This window comes from Chelonia mydas, chromosome 9 (assembly GCF_015237465.2).
Source record: "Chelonia mydas isolate rCheMyd1 chromosome 9, rCheMyd1.pri.v2, whole genome shotgun sequence".
Lineage (NCBI taxonomy): Eukaryota > Metazoa > Chordata > Testudines > Cheloniidae > Chelonia > Chelonia mydas.
This window is the reverse complement of record NC_057855.1, coordinates 48,437,089-48,459,400: the sequence shown is the minus strand read 5'-3', so window position 1 is coordinate 48,459,400 and position 22,312 is coordinate 48,437,089. Positions and strand designations below refer to the sequence as shown.

At 41.8% G+C, this 22,312-nt stretch overlaps 1 protein-coding gene across 5 annotated transcripts in view; it reads right to left on the bottom strand.

Annotated features, from left to right (window-relative positions):
- The window catches only part of VPS8 (VPS8 subunit of CORVET complex), a 231,790-nt gene that overhangs the window by 172,970 nt on the left and 36,508 nt on the right, over window positions 1-22,312 (bottom strand). For all 5 annotated transcript variants that reach the window (XM_007052610.4, XM_037909562.2, XM_043523177.1 and 2 more), the window contains 6 exons: window positions 20,219-20,305; window positions 10,349-10,416; window positions 9,211-9,364; window positions 9,029-9,088; window positions 8,097-8,204; window positions 218-298 (listed from right to left, as the gene is read on the bottom strand). In XM_007052610.4, the coding sequence (XP_007052672.2) occupies window positions 218-298; window positions 8,097-8,204; window positions 9,029-9,088; window positions 9,211-9,364; window positions 10,349-10,416; window positions 20,219-20,305 (558 nt within the window). The remainder of the gene's footprint in view (window positions 1-217; window positions 299-8,096; window positions 8,205-9,028; window positions 9,089-9,210; window positions 9,365-10,348; window positions 10,417-20,218; window positions 20,306-22,312) is intronic.

The window sequence follows — 22,312 nt, the reverse complement described above, 5'->3', positions numbered from 1 at the left end:
AAAAGCTACAACAAATAAATTAATTTCAGTTGATAAATTCCATATCCAAACAGCCAATTTGCATGCACAAAGAGAGGGCTATGTTTGTTAGAATAAGTTTGTAGAGTGAAATTACAGCACCCTGAAGCTGAGGGATGTTGACATGCATTTAAAAACACAGCAGGCTATTATCTCCATCTGAACACAAAGGAAAAAACGTTACTGGATCAATACTTACAGTAAAATTGATCAGGTCATAGTGCAGATGAAGTTGCTTTTGCTTAGTAACATGTATTGCACCTGAGTCATCTCTCTTCACCTGATGGAATTAGACAAGAATAAACACAAAAACTTAGTGCTTTCTTGAACCCAAAACCTGCCATGAGAGAACAAATTTTCTTCCACTGAGGAAGGAAGCCCAGTTCCAGGGTCTTCAGATTTTCTCCAGTATCAGTGTTCTAGATGTGTCTGTTAACAGCACCATCACTGAGGCAGCTTCCTAAAATGGCCTTAAAATAGGGCATAAATTCCTTTTCTCACTAGAAGTCACTGATTTTTCAGAGTCTAACATCACAAAGTGTTAGTTTATGTCCTTTGTATTTCTAATGTATTTTGTTTAATTACTTTTCATATATTTTAATAGGAAGTATCCAAATCTGGGCTCTGGCCAAAATTTGGTCATGGCAATCCAACATTCCTTTGTGGGCTGACTGATCTATTTTAAAAAAAAATTATCTATACAAATATTGGTAGATGTTGATGTTTGGTAGATCCAGGATGCAATGGGTTTGTTTTGATTTAGGGTCTTTTTAGCTATCATCTATCATAACTAGAAACTGGTCTAACAATACATATTACCTCACCCACCTTGTGTCTCTAATATCCTGGAACCAACTAAGCTACAACACTGCAAATAATTAGGATTGGCAGAGCTTTTTGGGTGGTTTTATTTTATTTTTTTCCCAGACAAGGTTGATGTTTGTTTAAGCTTTTTTATTTTTAATCAACTTAAGTGTCCACAGTTGCACAAAATTATGTGTTTTAACCATTTTTCTATCGATTTACATTTTTACACTTGTGGGAAATTATGGAGGTCAGACAACTGGGGGCGGAGGGGTGTCAGTCAACTATTTAATGACAGTAGACCTTGAGATTCCAAGAGTTAAAGCTTTAACAAAGAACACACACATTGACAACATCACATCAAATATACAAAGAAAATATCCTTAAATCAAACTCTAATAAGTTCTCAAGCACCATTTTTCTTACTTTGCATATCTGTAAGTTTCAATGATCATTAAAGGAAATATTTCTTCATGCGTTTGTGTATGCACAGTGAAATAGACATCTACTAATAATTACTGATAAAAATCTAAGCCTGTCAAGACCTGTCATAAGTGAAAGTTTGAATGCCAACAGCTGCCAATGGAGAAAGTTCATGCATTGTGAGAACATACGCCTTTTCCAACAGGAGCTATACTTTCTGGTCAGATTTTATTCACACCACAACCTTAACTCTGCCCTCATAGGAATCCCCGGTTTCCAAACTAGTACACTACATATCTGCAATATTAGTGCTGGGAGAGGGTAGTACAATAAAGGAATAGGTGGGTGAACAGAGTTATGGCTGAAGTGCATGGCTTGTGGAATACAGCAGTGATTCTCGAAGTTATTTGACCATGCACCCCTTTTTTGTGTCCGTAATATTTTATGCCACCCCACCACACAAGTGTATATGCCAATAAAAACAAAACATGCAACTCAATATTAAAAACAATAAAGCATTGATTCAAAAAGAGCCAACAATCCATTGTAATAAGAGCAAAAGCAAAACTGATTGTGATCCATGCTTACAATTAAAAGTGCACACCATTTCATAGCAAACAGATTAACATACAGATGGCAACAACTTTGTATAATGCTATGCAAGCTTAACAGAAATCTGTCAAAATGCACAGTGCCATATGAGGACCTGATATGTCAGGGAGAATCAGCTTTGCTAGTTATTCATTGCTGTGGGTAAAATGTGAGCAGAATTTTTTTTCCCCCTAAAGCTTACGTCCCGTCCCGTCCCCCCACCCCCGAATACATTCTGCAGTTTGAGAACCTTTGGCATACAATAAAGTGTGCGCCTAGAAGTGAAGGAATAGACGGAATGTACTGTACTGTAAATTAGCTTATCTTTATTCCCTTGTTGTTGTGGTTGTGTGTTTGTGTAACATCCCCAACTCCTTCACAAGGAAGTTTTTGTTGTATTAATTTAAAAAACAGTCTGGTTTTTAGAAGATGGTGTATACACTTGACACCTCTACAGAGAGAGGGTAAGAACAATGTATGTGAAGAGCCAATTACCCATCGAGCCCATCATTTCTCACCATGCCTCTCACAGTATAATATTTCACAATGAAAAGAAGGGGGCTAACCCCTTGTGGGAGGGCTCTTGCTGAGGGGTTTGAGTAGCTCTCCAGTATTATCAACGTAAGTTGAAGTCTAGAGTTTCAATATTAAGCGGATTTTGATTTATCCAAGCACAAAACATAGGGTTTGCAGCAACAAAGACTGAAATAAGGCTTCTTTGCACTTGGAGAGTTCAAAATATAGCTGTAAAGAATTTAACAATCTGTCTTTAAATAATAAGCAGTCACCTCAGGGCTCAAATAAATATCAGTGAAAAATTTCTGCCCTCAGAAGCTATTTTTCAGCAAGATAAAGTATAAGGACAGTGGCATAAAATTAAAGAACTTTTTACATTGTAGCTAATTTAAATGGCCACTACTGCAAATTGAACATTATACAAGGTGAAAATGTATCAACTATTTGCCTCAAAAATAATTGACTGTACAGTATATTGTTTGAAACAGTATTTGCATTATGATAGCACGTACAGACTTCAAACAGGAGCCCCAATGTTCTAGGTGTTGCAGTAGCACATAGTAAGAAACAGTCCCTAGCCTTCAGAGGTTACAATCTAAATAAAAACAAAAGAGAATGAATTACCTCAGTTATATACCCATGGAAAACTAAAGCCCAAAGAGCTCAGTGACTTGCTCTAGGTCTTACAGGAAATCTTCGCAGAGATGGACACTGAATCTCATCTTCCAAGTCACAGTCCAGTATATTACCCGTAATCATAAGACCATCCTTCCTCTTGAAAATACACCGTAAGTTGTTTACAAGCAACTCGCTCTCTGATCATATTGCTGCTGTAGAAACTGCATGCCCTGACACAAGCCAATGGGCCTTTCCCAAGTAGTTAGCCACTCTCAGCCACTCACAGTCTAGGCACATCCCTCAGATCCAGCAGTCTGGAAAAATCCTCTCCCCACAATTCAGTTGCTCTCTAAGGGCATGTCTAAACTGCATTGTAAACCCAGGCCTGTGGAACACAAATCTCCAGACTCAGTGTTTCCAAGCCCACACTTTTGCGCCTACACTGCACAATGAACCCAGGTTTACAATTTCTAGACCCAAGTCACACAACTGTGCTGACGCACCCATGCTGCATTACAGAGACCTGAGTCAAACCTTCTGATTCTGGAGGCATATCCCAGGCTTCCTACTATGCTCCCCAGTTACAGTCGCTCTATGCTTTGGGGTTCCCACAGTACACCATGAAAACTTGTCTGTCCATCCTGCAGCAACTTGACTGGAAATTCTCAGCTTGCCCACACGTGCAGCTGAGCCATATTCATGCTCCCAGCAACTGGAGTCAGCAACATGGATGAACTGACATTGGAAGAACTTGTCCAGCTTGTGCTTTCACTCCTATTTCAGGAAATAGGCAAAACATTCCTGAGACACTGGTGGACATTTCAGCAGCGTTTTCTGACCCATCGAAAGCACCTCTCAAAAGGAGGAGACGGACATGGCAGACTCTAACCTGCTGATGACATTCATAACTCTTGCTATAACTCCAGATTCCCCATATGTAGACAGGTGCTTCTACAGCAGGGCCACAAGTACTGACTGGTGGGATCTCGTCATCATGCGGACCTGGGATAACCAGAGCTTTCACATGGAGAAGTGGGCATTCCTGGAGGTTTGTGATCAGCTTGCTAGACCTTCCAGCTTCAGGACAAACACAGAAGATAAGCCACTTCAGTTCAGAAGTGGGTTGCAACAGTCGTCAGGAAGATGATTACCACGAATCCTACAGGTCCATGGCTAACCAGTTTGGTGCTGGCAAGTCAACTGTGGGGGAAGAGGTTTGTTTATGTCCACCACGTTTAGGTACATCACAATCTTTCTGAAATAACTGCCTGTTTTGAGAGAATGGGCTTTCCAAACTGATCCCAGGTCATTAATGGGACTCATGTGTCCATAGTTTGTTTTCCTCAAGGAGCACATGAATGTATAAACTGCAAACAGTACTACTCCATCATCCTGCAGTCCCTGGTTGACCACAGACATATATTCACAGACAATAGCATGGATTGTACTGGTTAAGTGCATCATGCCAGCATTTCCTGCAGATAAAGACATTACCTTCATGGACAAGTGGTGACACTAATCCCACCAAATGACATTGTTATAAATGGAGTCATTGTTATAAATGGCCTGCTGTGCTCTGAGGAAAAAGGTGGGCCATTTTGTCAGGAGTGGACTCATGGCACTACTGTATTGTTGAACCGGTACACAGCCAGAAAGAGCACCTGTCATAACTGGAGCGAGTTCCACATATGCAATGGAAATCAGGGATGCTTTGTGTACCCATACTATGGTTTGCATGGCCCCAATAGATGAATGAATGAGTCCCTATATCAATAATAGGAACAGTGATTGAATACTACCTGAGGGACTGGCTGGGTCCCCTTCACACTTTCTACCAGTGGTGATGGTTTTTATGAAGAATTTAAGCTCATGGGTATGATAGACTATATTATGTTTTATAAGCATTTATCTTTATTTTGTAAAATGGGCATGTGCTTCAACCCACCGCTTATGGATTGCTATTTATGTAGTTCAGTTTTAGTTAAGGTAATCAACAATCCTCATGACACCACATCTGTGTGCAAGAGTCTGTTTTTGCACATCCATTTAATAAAACCTGACAGCCAGGCCAGCCACCATCAAAGGCAGAATTTGTTCTCTTTGATCCTGTTGATGTGTTTTGCACACACATACCACTGCTGCACTGAAGTGGAGGAATGAACAGGGAACATTTGCCCATTCCAGCAAGCATTCATTCCTTGCGACCCAGACCACCCAACTACAGAACTGTCCAAAGTGGGCTGCAGGACATAGTGTGGTGAGGGCTCAGGGAGCTGGAGTGGGAGGTGCAGGTGGAACTGGAGCCTGCACTCCTACTGTCTTGAGCACAAGCTCCTCCTCAAACAGCTCTCAGTGCTGCACTCAAGCACAGCTCATGGTCCAGCTATGCTGCCAATCTCTCCTCCTGCTCTGCAGTCTCTCTCTGTCCTTCAACCTGGCCTGCCTCCTTCTCCCATTGGTTCTGCAGTTGTCATTAATTAATATCAGCCTCCTCCTTGACGCTGTATGAGTGTACACAATGCAAGATGCCTGATTGACTGTGGATGCCCTGCAGAGGTGGAAGAGGTGGTGCCTGCCAAGACAAATGAAACAATACATTATTATCTGAGTATGTCCAAAAAAATTTGACTTCCTCTGTAGCAAAAGTGGTTGTGGAATCTCAAACAATCTCAAATTATATTTTTTAATCATTTTTTTTCAGAATATAACAAAACCAAAGTTCTCAGATGCCCTTTAGATACTTGAGAGCTGTGCAGAGCAGAAAGCCATCAGACATTATCGTAAAGTCCAGTTTACAAAATCAATTTATAAAATTTCCATACCACTGGCCCCTTATGGTTGCAGACAGAGGGACACTTGGTGTGGTTTGCTACCTATGGCTTTAGAATCCGTTTAGCCAGTCCACTTTCTGGAAGACATAGCAAAGGGATCTTCTGTTCCAGGCTACCAGGAGCAAGCCAGACGTGTCTGCTAAAAAGCTTTTTATGTGTATCACACACAAATCTATAAATGGAGGGGGCTAGTGGCCTATAGAGGAGGCCCTAATAATATCCTGCTCTGAAACGTGACTGTTCATCTGTAGTTCCTGCTCCAGGAAGAGCTGGCAATCAGCAGCGAACAGGATTTGGTGAAAATTCATGGTGGGATTAATAGGATAGTACTCTAGTGGGCAGATGTATTGCAGCCTCCCTGAAAGCTCCCTGCGTTCATGCAGTGAACACAGTGCAGCTTGGGCTTACGATACTGCAGCTTGCCATGGACTACAAACACACAACCTGGACAATTTGGACTCATGATACAGCATCCAAGAATTAAATACCTATCCCAAGAATAGCCTGGACTCATAACAGAGCATCCATCACCTGAATACCATCCCCTTCTGCATTTTGGATGTTTAATATGGTACCACGGACTACATACACACACATACCTATTACAGTTTAGACTAACTGAACAGGCAGTTTGGGATGGTCTGGTGTGGCCAAATTGTACAGTGGGGCATACTTTCAGGGAAGGCAGTATAAGGCCCTTAATTTTAATGCCCCAACACAACTTTGTAACCTATGAGTATAGAGTAAAAATTTCATCATAACTGCTTGTTTAGCTTTTGTTTTCACTTCCCAGTAGCCATTTTGAATTCCATGTTGTGGGGGTGGCTGTGGGTCTGGCCGAGCCATTGGCGTGCATTGTCTCATTAGCAGATACATGCTGCAACACCTGGCTTGTAATAATCATTTCATTGGGTCATAAGCCAGAAATCCATCCCATCCACATACGAACAAACCTGGAGGCAGAAACTTACCAAGTTCCAGTGCCACTTCTGCTTCTCGTTCCACTGCCTACTGCTCCCCCAGGGCATCCTCAAACATTTCCTCAGAGCATGGACCCAGGAAATGTGGTAGCTGCTCCAGCCGCAAAGGTTCCTCGGGGACAGGCATGTGCAAAAAAAGTCACTTCCTGAGCTTGATCTTGTGGCATCTGTGGATCAGGGATCATAAAGGTGCCATCTCCACTTAGAGTATAACGTACCACTGTGTGCTCAGTGGTTGGCATAGTTCCCAGCACCTAGCTGAATTCCTGACAGAAGAGGCAGGTAGACAGGGAGTTCCCAGAGATGTGGTGGTCATCCCTGACTTGGCGGTAATCGGACTTGAGTTGCTTGATTCACACTCTGCACTGATCAGCTGTCCGGTGAACCACCAATGTCACAAACAATGCAATTCCCTGGTAAGACGTGATCATTTCTGGTACTCTTGCTGATGTCAAATGTCTTGTTTTCCTTGCACCAGAGATTAACCAGAATCTGGCTGCATTCCCATGGTCAGCTAGCAGCACATCTGGTGTAGGGCTTAATGCTGAACTACTTCTTGTTGTTGGCCATAGCTAACACAGGAACTGGTTAACTGTGTTCCAAGTTCAACAGTCAGCACTGGAACGAAGGGGCGCTTCCAGTTTCTGGGTATCCAGTGGGTACTTAAGTGACAGAGGACCAATAAACACTGGCCCAGGACATTGTGGGACAGCACTGGCAGACTCTCCAGACATGAGTCTGGGAACCCAGGTTCGAGCTGTGTCCACACAGCGAAAAGACAGGACGTGGTCCAAGTCCCACCACCCCGGCAGGACCTACAACTCAGAACTTGAGGAGTTAGTCACCCAAGTCAGAAACATTTGTGAGTGGATGGTAGGAGGGTTGGGGCTCAAACATGAGTCTGAGTCCAGGTTTACAATGCAATGTAAACATACCTTAAGAACCATTCCAGCTCCCACTAACTTCACTGAGATTGGACTGGGCCCCAAATCAGGACAACTCAATAAAAATTGTTAAGCGGAGGAAGAAGGTTCAGCATGGATCCAGAGAAAACATTTTTCAACTTCATTATATTAAACTACAAACACACTTGATCTAGCCATCTTAGACTTGGGGTACATTTATACAATGGCACTGTCTCACAGCATTGCCAAGCCAATTAAAAAAAAAAGACACCACGTCTTTCCCAATTCAAAAGTGAACTGCAGTGATTCACATCACAGGACGACATCGATCCAGAGTAAATTAATTTCTGTCCCAGTGTTTTAGAGGTAATTATCTAGAAGACAGTAGGCAACAAGCAATTCAGACTTACCAAAAGAAAATGAACAACATCTCCTCGACAGAAGGCAAGCATGGGGTTCACAGAGTTCTGTACAGCAACAAAATGCCACGCCAGCAGTGGCACACTAGAGGGATCCATCTAAAAAGAGACAGAACAGCCTCTTTATAATACTGTGTACACAGAATTAGGCGGACACTCACTCTGATTTCAGTGTGATATACGAACAGGTCAGATGGAACTCTTGATGCCAGTGGTCTCTGTCTGCTCCAGTACTTGAGAATCCATTTAGAAAGTCAGGAAAAGCAAACTTTTGGCACCAAAAAGATCGTATTTTCTCTGCAACATTGTCCACAGACAAACACGGCATTCTCATGCACTGTGTACAAATTACCAGTAAAAAATTATGTTAAAAAGGAGTTAAGACTGAGAGGACATAGTAATTTATAGTAAAGTATGCTACAGGCAAGTTGTATTTATTCCAAAACTAAGAATTATATGATTGAGCTCCAAACGTATTAAGGTATGAAAATGTACAGTTAGGGCACTATCTCTGCCCTGTAGGGACACCTTGTAATAACCATAGGATTATGGTTAAGATATTTGATTGCCTGTGGTCTCATTAAACTGATTTTAAAAAAGACTGAGTTCTTCCCCCTTATGGTGTCAACTACAGGTCATAATCAGCCTTATGCCCCATGCCATGGGAGCCACTACCTCAGGGAGGCATGGCCGAGGAATTCCTATACCTCCGCTATCCCTGCTTGCAGGAGCCGCCCATAGAAGTTACTGCATCTGATGCAGCCTTCAGAAACACTGCCTCCCATCTCAGTCCCGGTCCTGGTATGAATCAGGTCCATAGTCTCCTCTGCCATAACTCCCTCATACAAAGATCTAAGAGTGAACTTCACCATAAGAGTGGTCTGTGACCTTAATCCAAAAAGAAGCTATTTGTTCTTACTCACACGACCATAGGGAAAAGTCATCCACACCTTCAAAGATGGTTTCAAGCCAATGACTAGAATCTTTAGCAAAAAAAATAAAATAAAATAAAATAAAAAAAAGTTACAAAAATAATTTAAGTCTATATTTTTCAATATCTTTCATTTTAATTTAGCACAGATAGATTATGAGAGAGGCAGAATACCTTAGTTAGGGAAGCCATTGCCAGTAGTGAGTACTGGGTGATAGGATGATCTCTCAATTCAGTCTTTGCATGTAAGGGCTCAATACAGCAAACTTCTCCCTTGGAACCACTGAACAGACATCGAGACTCACATGTTCTCACACCCATAACTCTCCTGAAAACAAAGCAATCAACTTGATGAATACCTGGCCAGTGCCAAGAATGGGCCTGCCCAACACTTTAAAAAAAAAATTCAAAACATGATCTCAGATAACTACTTAAAAAAAAAAAAAAATCTTTTCACAATGCCTGGTAAGAGTTAGGGATACTGCTTTTATGGCATTTCAAGGCGTATCACAGATACGGACAGGATGAGTGACTGGGATTCTGCTTTAAGAGCATTTTAGCAGCTCCTGGCCCATTACCAAGAGTTAGCACTACCCCACCCACTGTAACTTGTCAGGCCCTAATCCCATACTCCTGTCTCTGCCCACAGCTGCATATAACACAAGTTATACACAAAGGAAGAAAGCTGCCGAGAACTACCTTGCAGCTATTGCCAATGAAAGAGCTGGGAGAACTGGGCCTGAAGATTAAAAGCTGCACTGCAGGCTGAGAGAGAGGGAGCAACTTTGGGGCAGCTGCAGGAGTATGGGATTAGGAGCTTCTAAGGGAATGGAATTTTCCCCACAGCTGCAGTCACCAATCTGCTCTAGTTCTTTTTTCACGCCCATCTAAATATATCCAAATTTGATCAAAATGCATATTTTACTGCAATTGTAAGGCCAAATCTTAGTTCCAACATATGGTCCAAGGTAGGGAGGAATCTGTTGAACTGTGCTACATTAGGATGAATACTCTCTCCTTGTGATCCCCAAATGTGGCCTTCTACATACACCTGTGCTGTGGGTATGGAGGTCTTATACATTGCTTAATGATTTAGGCAGAGAAAGATTCTATGCTACTTCTGCTGTAGGGTTTGAAATAAAACTTTGTACTTTTATTTTATTTTATTTTATTAAGGTCCTGATCTATGAGTTTCTCACCATTTGGAAGATAACCTATTGGTTCAAATCCTTTTTTAGCTCTAAAAACTTTGATTCAGAATTAAGACTCCTCTCTATTGTCACTTTCCCACAAAACGTAGTTATGCTCTTACTTAAATGACAGCTCAAACACGGAGCCTCCACTGTCATTGCAAATTGCAAGCGTTGGGTCATCTGTAAACTGAACAGAGAATTAGATTACACCTTTTCTGTCTCAATTTTACATTTAAAAAAGTCAAAGCTTTCAGCAGAAAAAACCCACTTCTGGGTTTTTTTTTTAAAGTTGTGGCATGTTAATACTGTTAATGAAACAGAAACGCCACATTTAGCACATTATTCTTTGTGTTTACAGATTCATACTGGAAAAAACCCTACAATGAGATCTTTAACTTGCAGTCTGAACACACAGTTATTTGCCATAAAATACAACATTTAGCAGTTTTCAGAGTAGCAGCCGTGTTAGTCTGTATCCATAAAAAGAAAAGGAACACTTGTGGCACCTTAGAGACTAACAAATTTATTAGAGCACAAGCTTTCGTGAGCTACAGCTCACTTCATCGGATGTATACCGATGAAGTGAGCTGTAGCTCACGAAAGCTTATGCTCTAATAAATTTGTTAGTCTCTAAGGTGCCACAAGTGCTCCTTTTCTTTTTAAACATTTAGCAGTTATAGTATTAGAATTTATTATGGCATTTGCAGTATTTTTATTCCACGTATAAAAATACCATGGTAAAGTCAAATACTATGCTACTGCAAGCGTCACTACTGTAATGGCACTAACTGTGAAGCTAACTCTTCCTAAATAGATTTAGTAATCAAAAGGAGACCACAAGCTCTAAGGTCTCTTGCTTATCCCACAGTTTTATAATGTTAAATAGGTGAATGTAGATTGATTTATTCATTCATATATTGCTTTAAACACGTCCAAAGCGAGTAACCAAGATTTCTCCCTACACACACATTTACTGCAGAAATCAAACTTTCTACATTACCACAAAGATTTATTTAAAAAGACTACAGTTTCATAGGACCAACTCAGATTGTAAAATGAACACCTGAGGGGGAAAAGAAGGAAATATGGTTAAAGTGTTCTAGCTTTATCCTATGCTGTGTTATCACAAGGAAGTCTTGATGAGGAGAAGTGTATTTTTCTAAAATGCCTACATCACTCTGCATATAGGTGCATAATGTTCTTCAGACATATCACTGTGATGGAAGAGTCCAACTGAGCTTTGCCTTCGCAAAGCAACACCCTTCAGGACATGTGTCTTTTCTTTTGGAACTACCTATTTACAGTTTCATTGTCTTTCAAGTTATTTAACTTCTCACAAAGTTTTAAGTGGAATAATATAAAAAGATCCAAAGCTGTGAGTTAGCATGGCATGGCTGACATTACTTTTGGCACTAAATGGGGAAAATAAATCCCATCAGTAAATACACAAAGTGAATCTGTGTGCCACCATTTTATTATAAACAATAGAGGGGTCCCAGGTTAATTTAATCCCCACGCTGGCAAAGTTGTAAATTTAAATATTTTAAGTCAGAGAAAATACTAAGCTGGCCATTGCCCATGACTGCAAATCACAAGAGATAACCTGGTTTCAAGTATCATGTCTCAGTCCAAATTGTAATATTTCTTTTTGCCCTGGACAGAAGTCTGTTCTCAGGTGTGAGCAAAGAGTGCCAGATGGCGTAATGGATCTTCCAACGCCACTGTCTCTCATAGTCATTGGATAGTCAGGCCTGGTCTACACTACGAGGTTAGGTCGATCTTATAAAGAATGCGTCTACACAACCAACCCCGTTCCGCTGACCTAACAGGCTCTTAAAATAGACTGCTGTACTCCTCCCCAATGAGGGGAGTAGCGCTAAGATCAACCTTCCTGGGTTGAGTTTTGGGTACTGTAGATGTAGTGCTGTGCAATTTGATGGTATTGGCCTCTGGGAGCTATCCCAGAGTGCTCCAATGTGACTGCTCTGGACAGCACTTTCAACTCCGATGCACTAGCCAGGTACACAGGAAAAGCACCAGGAACTTTTGAATTTCATCTCCTGTTCGGTCAGCGTGGTGAGCTCAGCAGAACAGGTGACCATGCAGTCCCAGAATCGCAAACAAGCTCCAGCATGGAGTGAACGGGAGACACTGGATCTCACTGCTGTATGGAGAGAAGAATCTATGCAGGCAGAAGTCCTATCCAGCAGAAGAAATGCTGTTATATATGCCAAAATGGCATAGGGCATGGTGGACAGAGGCTACACCAGGGAAAATTAAGGAGCTCAGGCAAGCCTACCAAAAGACAAAGGAGGCAAATGGTTGCTCCGGGTCAGAGCTTCTATGATCAGTTGCATGCCATTTTAGGGGGGGACCCTACCACTACCCCACCGTCTGTGACACCTGCAAGGTGGCAGCCTCACACAACATGGAGGAGGATTTTGTGGCTGAGGAAGAGGAGGAGAAGAATGCGCAGCAGGCAAGCGGAGAATCCGTTCTCCCCAGCGGCCAGGACCTTTTCATCACCCTGGAGCCAATACCCTCCCAGGACATATTGTTCCTGAACCCTGAAGGCAGAGAAGACACCTCTGGCGAGTACACATTTGTAACTACACTACAGGGCTTAAAAGCAATTGTGTTTAATGTTTGATTTGCCCTGAACAATTGGGATGCATTCATGGCCAGTACAGCAACTGGAAACATCTGTTAACATGTCTGGGGATGGAGTGGGAATCTTCCAGGGACATCACCATGAAGCTCTCCTGGAGGTATTCTGAAAACCTTTGCAGAAGGTTTCTGGGAAGGGCTGCCTTATTTCATCTTCCACAACAGGACACTTTACCACGCCAAGCCAGTAGCAAGTAGTCTGGAATCAGTGCAGCACAAGGCATGGCAGCAAATGGTCCTGGGTTTTGGTTGTATTCATGCAACATTCGGCCTTTATCTTTCTGTGTCAGCCTCAGGAGAGTGATATCATTCATGGTCACCTGGTTGAAATAGGGGAATTTCTGTAAGGGAACAGTAATTCCCTCTGTTTGGTGATCCCTGGCACATTAGACCCCACTCATGCTGGGCTGTTTGCGGTTGGCTAAAAGGGACCATCCTGGAGAATAGCCACGTGGGGGAGGGGGCGTGTGGGTGTGCTGCATATCCACTCCAAAACCACAGCCCCTCCTTTTAAATGGCAAACCCAACCAGCACTGGTTGTTATGGGAAAGGAGAGCGCTGCAGTTTGAAACAATTCCCACATGTTATGAATGTGGAAGAAGCCAACCCTATGTACCCTTTGGCTTACCATGGCTGCCTGGAAACAAAATTCTGTTGTCCAGCCACGTGTGATCTGTCATCATACCGGCAGGTGCTCAATATAGAAGGCAAAATGCGACCTTGTACGTAAAACACGTGCTCTCTGCTATGAATTGCTTGAGTCACTGTGAAAAAAAGTCTCCCCTTTGTTCTCAGAAATGTATCTTAAAATCCTACTCTCCCTTCCCTCCCCACCTCAGGTTCAAATGTTTCTATGCTCCCCATATCAACTCCATCCCTGAGGTTATCACAGATTAGAAGGTGAAAAAAAAATGCATTCGCAATGACATGTTTTCAGAGCTCATGCAGTCCTTCCGCACTGATAAGGCACAGCTGAATGCATGGAAGCATTCAGTGGCAGAGGCCAGGAAAGCATACAGTGAGCATGATCGGAACACGCAGGAGGAGATGCTGAGGCTGATGGGGGAGCAAATGGACATGATGAGGCGTCTGGTGGAGCTGCAGGAAAGGCAACTAAAGTACAGAGCCCTGCTGCATCCATTGTGTAACTGCTTGTCCTCCTTGCCGGAGTTCCATATCCTCCTCACTCAGGCGCCCAAGAAAGCTGAGTTTTCAAGCTCGTCTCCTTTGTGTGCCTTCCCCAGAGAGGAACCAGCCATGGAGGACAGAGGATACAGCTTGCAATATCTGCTAAAATGTGTGTTCTGGTTTTATCTTGTGCAATAGAGTGGAGAATTGGGCCCCAAATCTTAAGCTGTACTAAGGCTAAAGGAGTGGAAACAGAGGAAAATATGGGTTTTGTGCACCACCTTGCATTGCAAATGCTGTGTACAGTAAGCAATCTTCATCTCTGAATGGATGAGATGGCAGCTGCCCTACTCTGCTTAATCCATAACAGTTTTATTGCAGATTCTTTCACAATTGAGCAAAACTGGCAACTCTTCGCCTCGCCTCCCCTCCCCCAGGATCATCATCAGGGAGGTCTGGAAATGTCTGGAAATCAGGGAGGGAAATCCCTCAGGGGGGAAATGTGGCCTTTGTCATGGCTCTGTCCCCAAGAAAAGAATGGAAGGAGAGGATTCCCCAAGATGGCATTCCTCTTTGCTCTGTGATAAGGAAAGTCAGGCAAAAGGAGAGACTGTTTACCTGGTACAGTAAATGGAATTCTTAGAGATGTCTGTCCCTTTGAGTGCCTCATTTCAGGTGCATATGCACCCCCATGCACCTTCAATTGAAGATTTTCAGCAGCAGTCCCTGTTCAATTCACACATGCCCCATAGTAAAGGCATAAAGGCTACAAGGGATGAACCACCTTGGTTCCTTCTCTACTGCAAAGTCCCACAGAGACAAGACTCCAAAGTAGAGGGGAAGAAGAGCAGGTGGAGCACCAATAGGGAAACACATCTCGAAGAACTCATTACTGTACAAGATAAGGGACCCCTCCTTCTTCTAGTATGTCCCTCTTGGTGCTCCACTGCAAGTGACTCCCAAACAGTACTTCTCAGCAGAGTGCTTTGGAGCAGGATCTGAAAATTACTGAAAAACAGCAAACCCAAATGCAGCATCTGCTTGTGAAGCATGTACCAAACCACAATGCCCTTTAAACCGTGTGAACGGAGGCCCATGCGGTAATTTGCACATTTCTGCAGTAAGAATGTGCTTTAATAGGGCAATACGTGAATTATAATCCGGTAGAAAGAGCTATAACCTCAGGAGGGCGCAGAATACGGCAGGAGAGAATACAACCAGAAACCTATTTGGACACAGGTGTACCTTTAACTCTGTCCATAGCTCTGGCAACAGCAACAAGTAATCGAAGAGAAGCCCAAAAGGGTTTATTCCTGTCCAAATAGGAGGCCCTGGCCCTCCTAACATCTGAGCCATGAAGGATAGTATCCCCTTTACACTGATGTGGGTTAGGGTGGAAAAACTGGAATACGAATACTCTGATTAATATTAAATCCAAGGTGACCTTTGGCAAGAACCAGGGCTGTGGTCAGAAGGATACTTTAAAGAATACAGGAGTGTGTGTATGGGGGGGGTAGGAGTCCCCTCATTAAAGCCCCTAACTTGTCATCTCTCAGAGCACAGGCGATGTCCATGAAGATGGCTTTCTTGATGGCTAGGTGTAAAATCAAAGATGTGGCCACAGGTTCAAAGAAAGTCCTTACTCTCTGATGAAGCCTAAGCTCAAATCCTAGATTCAGGAGAGTTTCCTGACCATGGAAACAGGCTAAATAACCCTTTAATGAACCTCAAAGTGGCAGGGTGAGCAAACACGGAAGGTTATGTTGCAGCTATGTTTTCCTTATAAATGGTTTTAGCGAGTTTTTTTAAATGAGTGTTTTTAAGAATTGTGAATGTTTTCTTATAATCCTATCTACATTCATAGTATGGGAAAGATACATTTAAATAATGTGTAATGTAAAGAACCAATGTGGAAATGGCAGAAATGTGAATACAGTAATAGGAAGGTTAAATGTTAATTAGTATTCTAATGGATTATAAAAGAAGTAGTTTTGTTAAAATTGGAGAGAGCTCCAATTAATATCAAAAGGGGATATCAATAGGTTTAAAGACCATAAGACTGTACCTCTCTCTGTTGTCAGTGGACTGATGAACTACTGTTTGATTAACTAATTTTTCTTTTGAATAAAATTTGAACTTTAATAAGAACAGTCATAGTGGGTCAGACCAATGGTACATCTAGCCCAGTATCCTGTTTTCCAACAGTGGCCTCTGCCAAGTGCTCAAAGTATCACCTATTGGTGCTCTACTAAATAAGAGTTCTGCAACCAATCTAGAGACTTGAACCTGAAAACTAAGCTGGATTTTATTGCACCCTTATCCTTAATTTAGTATTAATTGGGAACATTTCAACATAACTACAAAAGGCTACAGTGGTGACCATGGCAGAATGTCTGAGGTGTATATTTGAGTGATTAGAACCCCAAATTTATTTAAATCTGTTTGGTGAGAACTGGTAAAGCAGGAAGTTCTTAGAGAGCAAACTGACTTTTCACTTCTATCAAAAACATTGTCAAAAATTCAGTACACAGCTGCAATCATTGGCACAGACTGGATTTGGTTTAGCAAACAGCTCAGCTTTATCATCAGTCCTGCACATCTTTACTTTCCTCTGCTGGGCACAGCGAGAAAGAGAATCTCAGATGAATTGTCTCAGTAGTAGACAAGGGGGATTTCATTTAAAATGTATGATTTAGTCTCGGCAGTGTTAAAATAGCACTAGCTAATGAGCTGAGACTAAGGCATCCAGGAAAAATATTAGCCGAACAACAACAAGCAGTTATGCTCAAGCACCATGTCTGCCCACAGACCCAGACACGCTGTTGGTACTGACAGAGAGGTAATTTTCCTCTGGGGCTGCCAAACCCGATGACAGCACATTGGCCTTCTATTGCAGTGCCAAAGATGTGGGGGGAGTTGATAGTGCTTCTGCCCCAACCTGGTATCTGTAAAGTGATTCATTATCTACCTAAATTTCAACCTGCAGGGGAGGTTAAGGACTCCCCAAAGGTATTCCATTCTGGTAACGGAAGGGGTGTTTTGGGAAACTGACAGTGCTTCTTCCCACCACCTAAAATTGATTCCAGTCCAGGATGACTGAAAACCCTCAATACGGGTATCGGAAGTTTATTAAGCACCTACCCTTTGATTCCTTTCTCCCAAGAGAAACATTGAGGGAGAAAACACTAAAGTTTCAGTATGTCTAGGTTCCAGATGGAGGAAACATCCTTAGTAGGTTTTTTTGTTTTGTTTTGTTTTTGTTTTTTTAAGTCCTATGTTACCAGTCACTGGGGAGAGGTCTGAATGTTGCAGACCAGCTAGATTCTGTTGTCTCTGATCATGAGCATGGTAAGATTACTAATCAAATATATTAGTAGTCATTTTAATGTGACTAAGGAATGGAAGGAAAACGCTTTGTCACAGAGATAAAGTTGAGGATCTTGGGACAGGGGAGTTTGAGTGGGAGTTCTGTTAGAGGAGAAGCAAGGAGGCAAGCCCCTGTTCCTTATGGGCAATGAGTGAGTGTGTGTGTGTTTTTTCTTTTTTCAATTTGCAGAGGCTGATAGGGGGCAGTGCTGTGAGAGAAGTGGAGCCCTGATTAGAGGGCAGGACTTCCCTGATTGGGGGCATATAAAGGCAGTGAAGGAGCCAGCCAGTGGCATACAGATGAAAACGGGATGTTAGGGGGAGTTTCTGAGTGGAGTTTGGGGGAGGAGAAGTTTGGTTATTTTGTTTTTTCCTCGTCAGAAGCTTAGGCTATGACAGATGCAGAAGCAGCAGCAGTAGTGACACAAGGGATGGAAGAGACAATGAAGATGACCAGATGTGCAAGCTGCAGGATGTTCATTATCCTGGAATGGGTACCTGACAAAAACTTAGTTTGTATGAAGTGCCGTCTGGTAGAGCTGATGGAAGGTAAGATCCAAGGTTTGGAGAAGCAGGTGAAAACTACAGTTGAATTTCGAAGGGGATTCAAGCAAATGATGGAGGGAAGGCAAGACTCAGAGATGCAAGCTGGACTAGACAACTGTGAGGGTAGACTGCTGGGTGAGGAAAGTGGCCAGTGGAAGCATGTGACTATGAGAACCAGGCAGAGGAAAAAGATCAGAGTGAAGAAGAAAGAGTTCAGGAACAGGTTTGCCGAGTTGGAAAATGAAGGGGCACAGCAGGCAGTAGGGAGGAGGACAAGGAAGAAGAGAAGAGAGGCTAGTCCTACACAAAGAGGGGAAGAGACAATGGAGATAGCCGGAGTTCAGAGCCCCAAGAGGATACAGAATGACTTGCAGAAGATTGCAAGGGAGAACAAAAGACAAGGGGACTTGCAGCCAGAAAGAACAGGAGGAAGGCCAATCACACCAACACCAGGAAGAGGTAGATCTATGTGACTGGTTACTCCCTACTAAGAAGGGCAGACAGGCCTGTCACTAGAGCTGATCCAGAGAACAGAAGAGTGTGCTGTCTGCCAGGAGCTAAGATACAGTATGTGGATCCTAGGCTGAAGAGGATCCTAATGGGAGTAGAAAGAATCCACTGATTGTCCTTCACGTGGGAACAAATAATACTGCTAGATTCTCACTTGGATGCTGACAGGGAGCTGTGGTCACTTGAAGACAGTTATCAGGCCTGGTGCAGGTTGGAGGGAAAGTTCCATCGTAAGGAGATGAAGCTTTAGCTCTGTTTTTCCTGGAATAACTTTTGAATCTTGAGCAAATCTTGCACTTGGCTGCTACACAAGTATTCACCAAGCAGCAAATATGGTGCAAGTAGCCATCAAAACTCAGATGGACTCCTGGCCAGTGAGGCAACTCATAAATCCTAGGGATTTAGGCATACCCCGAAGGGGAAAAAAGCTCCTTCAGGGAAGGGGAGGGACCCTAAAAGCATCTAAAATCAGCTCAAAATAAAACTAAACTAGAACTATTTAAATAAAAACTGATTACCTAGTCCTAACAGACTAGTTTAACTAAAGATTAAGAAACTAAGAAGAAACAGGTAACTAGCTATATTACTTGGCACAACTGAAATTTTCCATCTCAGGACATAGGTAGCGGAGAAGAAACTGAGGGTAGTTTGTTCATTGCAACCTCTATATATCCCCAGTTGGGGCATAAGTAGAGATACAGTGCACGTGCAGAACAAAATAGGAACTGCTGCCAAAAATCTCCAGCAAAGGCATGTGGGAGCATCAATACCTGAAATGGAGCACCCATAGGGCTATTACTTAAAGAAGAATACCTGATCTTTTCCCAAAGGCAGAGAATGGGAATGGGAATTCCGGGTTTTATCGAGTCTGGGACTGAACGGAATACTGGTCTTATCCATGAAGATCTCATTGAAGATGCTTCCTCCTGGCTTGCTCCCTATTCTTAGTTTCCTACTTTTAAGCACCTGAGGGGTAGGGTGGTGGCTCATCTGGGAAAACAGAGTCTCCAGGCTGTTTGCTAAACTTAGGACCATTTCTTTGTCAGCAAGGAACAATTAGGACAGAGCCCCATCAGCACTGTCTTCCAAAGAGACTCCTTTAGCTTCTTGCATGCACTTCTTGTGCTTTGGTTCTTGCTCTTTCACCAAGGAGAAGGAGGCAGAAGAAGTGAGGGCATGTCAGTAACATACCTACCTTGCTTTGCTAATTAAAGCTTTAACTTTTAAGATTTAGTCAGCTAATCTGCTGTTCTTGCAAGATGAATCTGATAAACCAAAGTTTCTCTCTGACAGTCACACTCCCCGCCCAAGATTGCAAAAACAAACCAAAGAACTTTTGGACTCTCATTAGGATGCATCACTTCAAATTTGGGAGGAAATTCTACCTCAGTCCCAGATCTAACCTATCAATTTTGAGGCTACTAGACCCTTATCTGCAGATTTTGGAGGGACCAGGGGCAAAGTTTTAAGAGAAACTCAGCTGCAATCTTAACAATGGAGTAGATGTCACTTTCTAATTTCTGCTTTTCATCTTGAAAAAACTCTAAGATAATTAAAAGAAATTAAAAAGAATATCTGCATCCATTTTACAAAGCTCTAGATAAAATGGTATTGGCTCTTATATAATGCTTTTCATCAGTATACCTTTTAAAGCATTTTGAGATCATCTCCTTTGTAAAGCCACTTTGAGATCTACCTGCATCAAGACAGATAGTCTATTACTACTGGGATTATTAGGGAACTATATAATAAGAATACTGAATGCTTATTACCTTGATGTGTAAAATTGCTGTTCCTGGGGGATGAGCATCTGTTATTGATCTTAAAAGTTTCCCACTAGCCAGATCCCACATGGTAATCTGCAAACAAAGTTAATTTTCTTCAATACAGGCTTTTGTTATCAAGCGTGCAAACTGAAACAAGATGTTCTCCATGCCTCCCTGAGCATCAATAAATTAACAAGTTTCTCAGTTCCCAAGAAATTTCCAATCTTAGATTTTCATTTTATGAAGGGGATCTGATGACTTATTTCTAAATTTGATTTGATGCACACTTTATCTTGCTTGTCCATGCACAGCCTGGAAAAAAAAAATCCACAGAAGCTCTCAATTTCCAGCAAAACCTACCTCTTGTCACCTTATATGATATCAAATTGAATGGATAACTATAATACACTCTAATTACCTACAATATACCATTTTTAAAATAGTGCAACAGTTCATACAATTTCTCCTATAACATTAGAGATCTATGTGTAACATCTACTACTGATCACTGCTCTGGATAGGTCAGACCTGTTGACCATAAATCATTCTATTCTCTTCAGATTCTTATACCATGCCTATCACCAGGATATCTGATCACTTTACAGCATTGCATGTGACGTGTTAGCATCTGACAAAAAAAAAAAAATTTCCAATCTCATCTCTGTCCATTCAAGGAAAACTGCATGTTAAATTGTATTTTATATCTGCATGCTGCATTGTATGTATTTTATTTGGAAGGTAAAGTCAAAGAAGTGTGGTGAGGTTTAGATTCTTTGGAATCATGTTCCACAGTCTTGGGCTTGCCACCAGTAATTAAAGACTGCTTTGTAAAAGCATGCACACAAGAGGGAAGAATTAAGGCTGAGTGTACTTCAATAAAACTTCCATGTATCCCAGCTTCTGAGTGCTTTACCATATGTCTTAATGTAAAATTTTATTGTTATTATTTTAGAGATTCCATGACCTGGAACTGTTTGGCTAGAGGATCAACAGGGCATTGGCTTTTCCACACTTAAAGTGAGAGTTCTCCTCAGACTTGTCTCACTGACTCATTGAAACCTTTATGCATTGGGTGCACAAAGTTTTCAGCAGCACAAACAAAAAGGCACCCTATGGAATCCTATGCATATCCTAGAATATCACAAGGATGCAGCAATGCTCCAGTGTGCATGTCCCATAAGCTTATCCTCCTCTGACTGTACATAAAAAAATGTTTAAAAAAATTCAAAACTGAACACCCAGATGCAAAGTGCTATTTTCATAGATTCGTAACAGCCTAATTAAAACCAGTTTCCACCAAACTCTCAAAAGGTATTGCATCCCTTTACTAACCACCTCCCTGCTACATTTCAATTTTCTGTCTTCAGCTATTGTGACAAAGGAAATATTTTTAAATGGTGTTTTTTAAAAAAAATTGAGAAATTATTTTTCTCTCGTTCTCTAATTGAACAGTTTTTACTCAAACTTTAATTTAAAAACACAAACACACACACACCCCACTAACCTTCCAGTAGTGATCAGACAGAGAAAATTTCAGCATGAAAGATCAGAATGTTATGGAGCTTGAGCAACTGAAATCATGGTCTGAAACAGGAAATGCTCAGGCAACTAACGAGATTTCCCTGTTACTATAGCTATAATGCTGCTACAGAACTTCACCATTACTACATCTAAGAGTTCTAACACATCTAGAAAGCTAAAATTCTTAACACAACTTTTATATACTTTTATGCTTTATTTTTATAGAACAATTTTTATTTGCAAGTAAGAGTTTAAAAAAATATTAAAAGTGTGGGTGATGTGTGCAGAGACCAACAAAACAAACGATTTTGTTCCATATTGTTACCCTCAGTTTTGCGCAAGCCTTATATAGATCAGAAAGATGAGAGGGGCACACAGAGGCAATGTTCAAGTTTCCCCACTTCAGGGTATTATACAAAAACTCACTAGAACATGACTTTGTGGGGAAAAAAACATGTTCAAGCATCTTCCTAGCGTGTAAGAAACTCTGGTCTCCAATTTTTACTTACTGAAGTTGGCTTGAAAAGCAGGCATCTCAGCCACTGCTAATCAAAGTGTGTACAGAAACAAATGTATTTG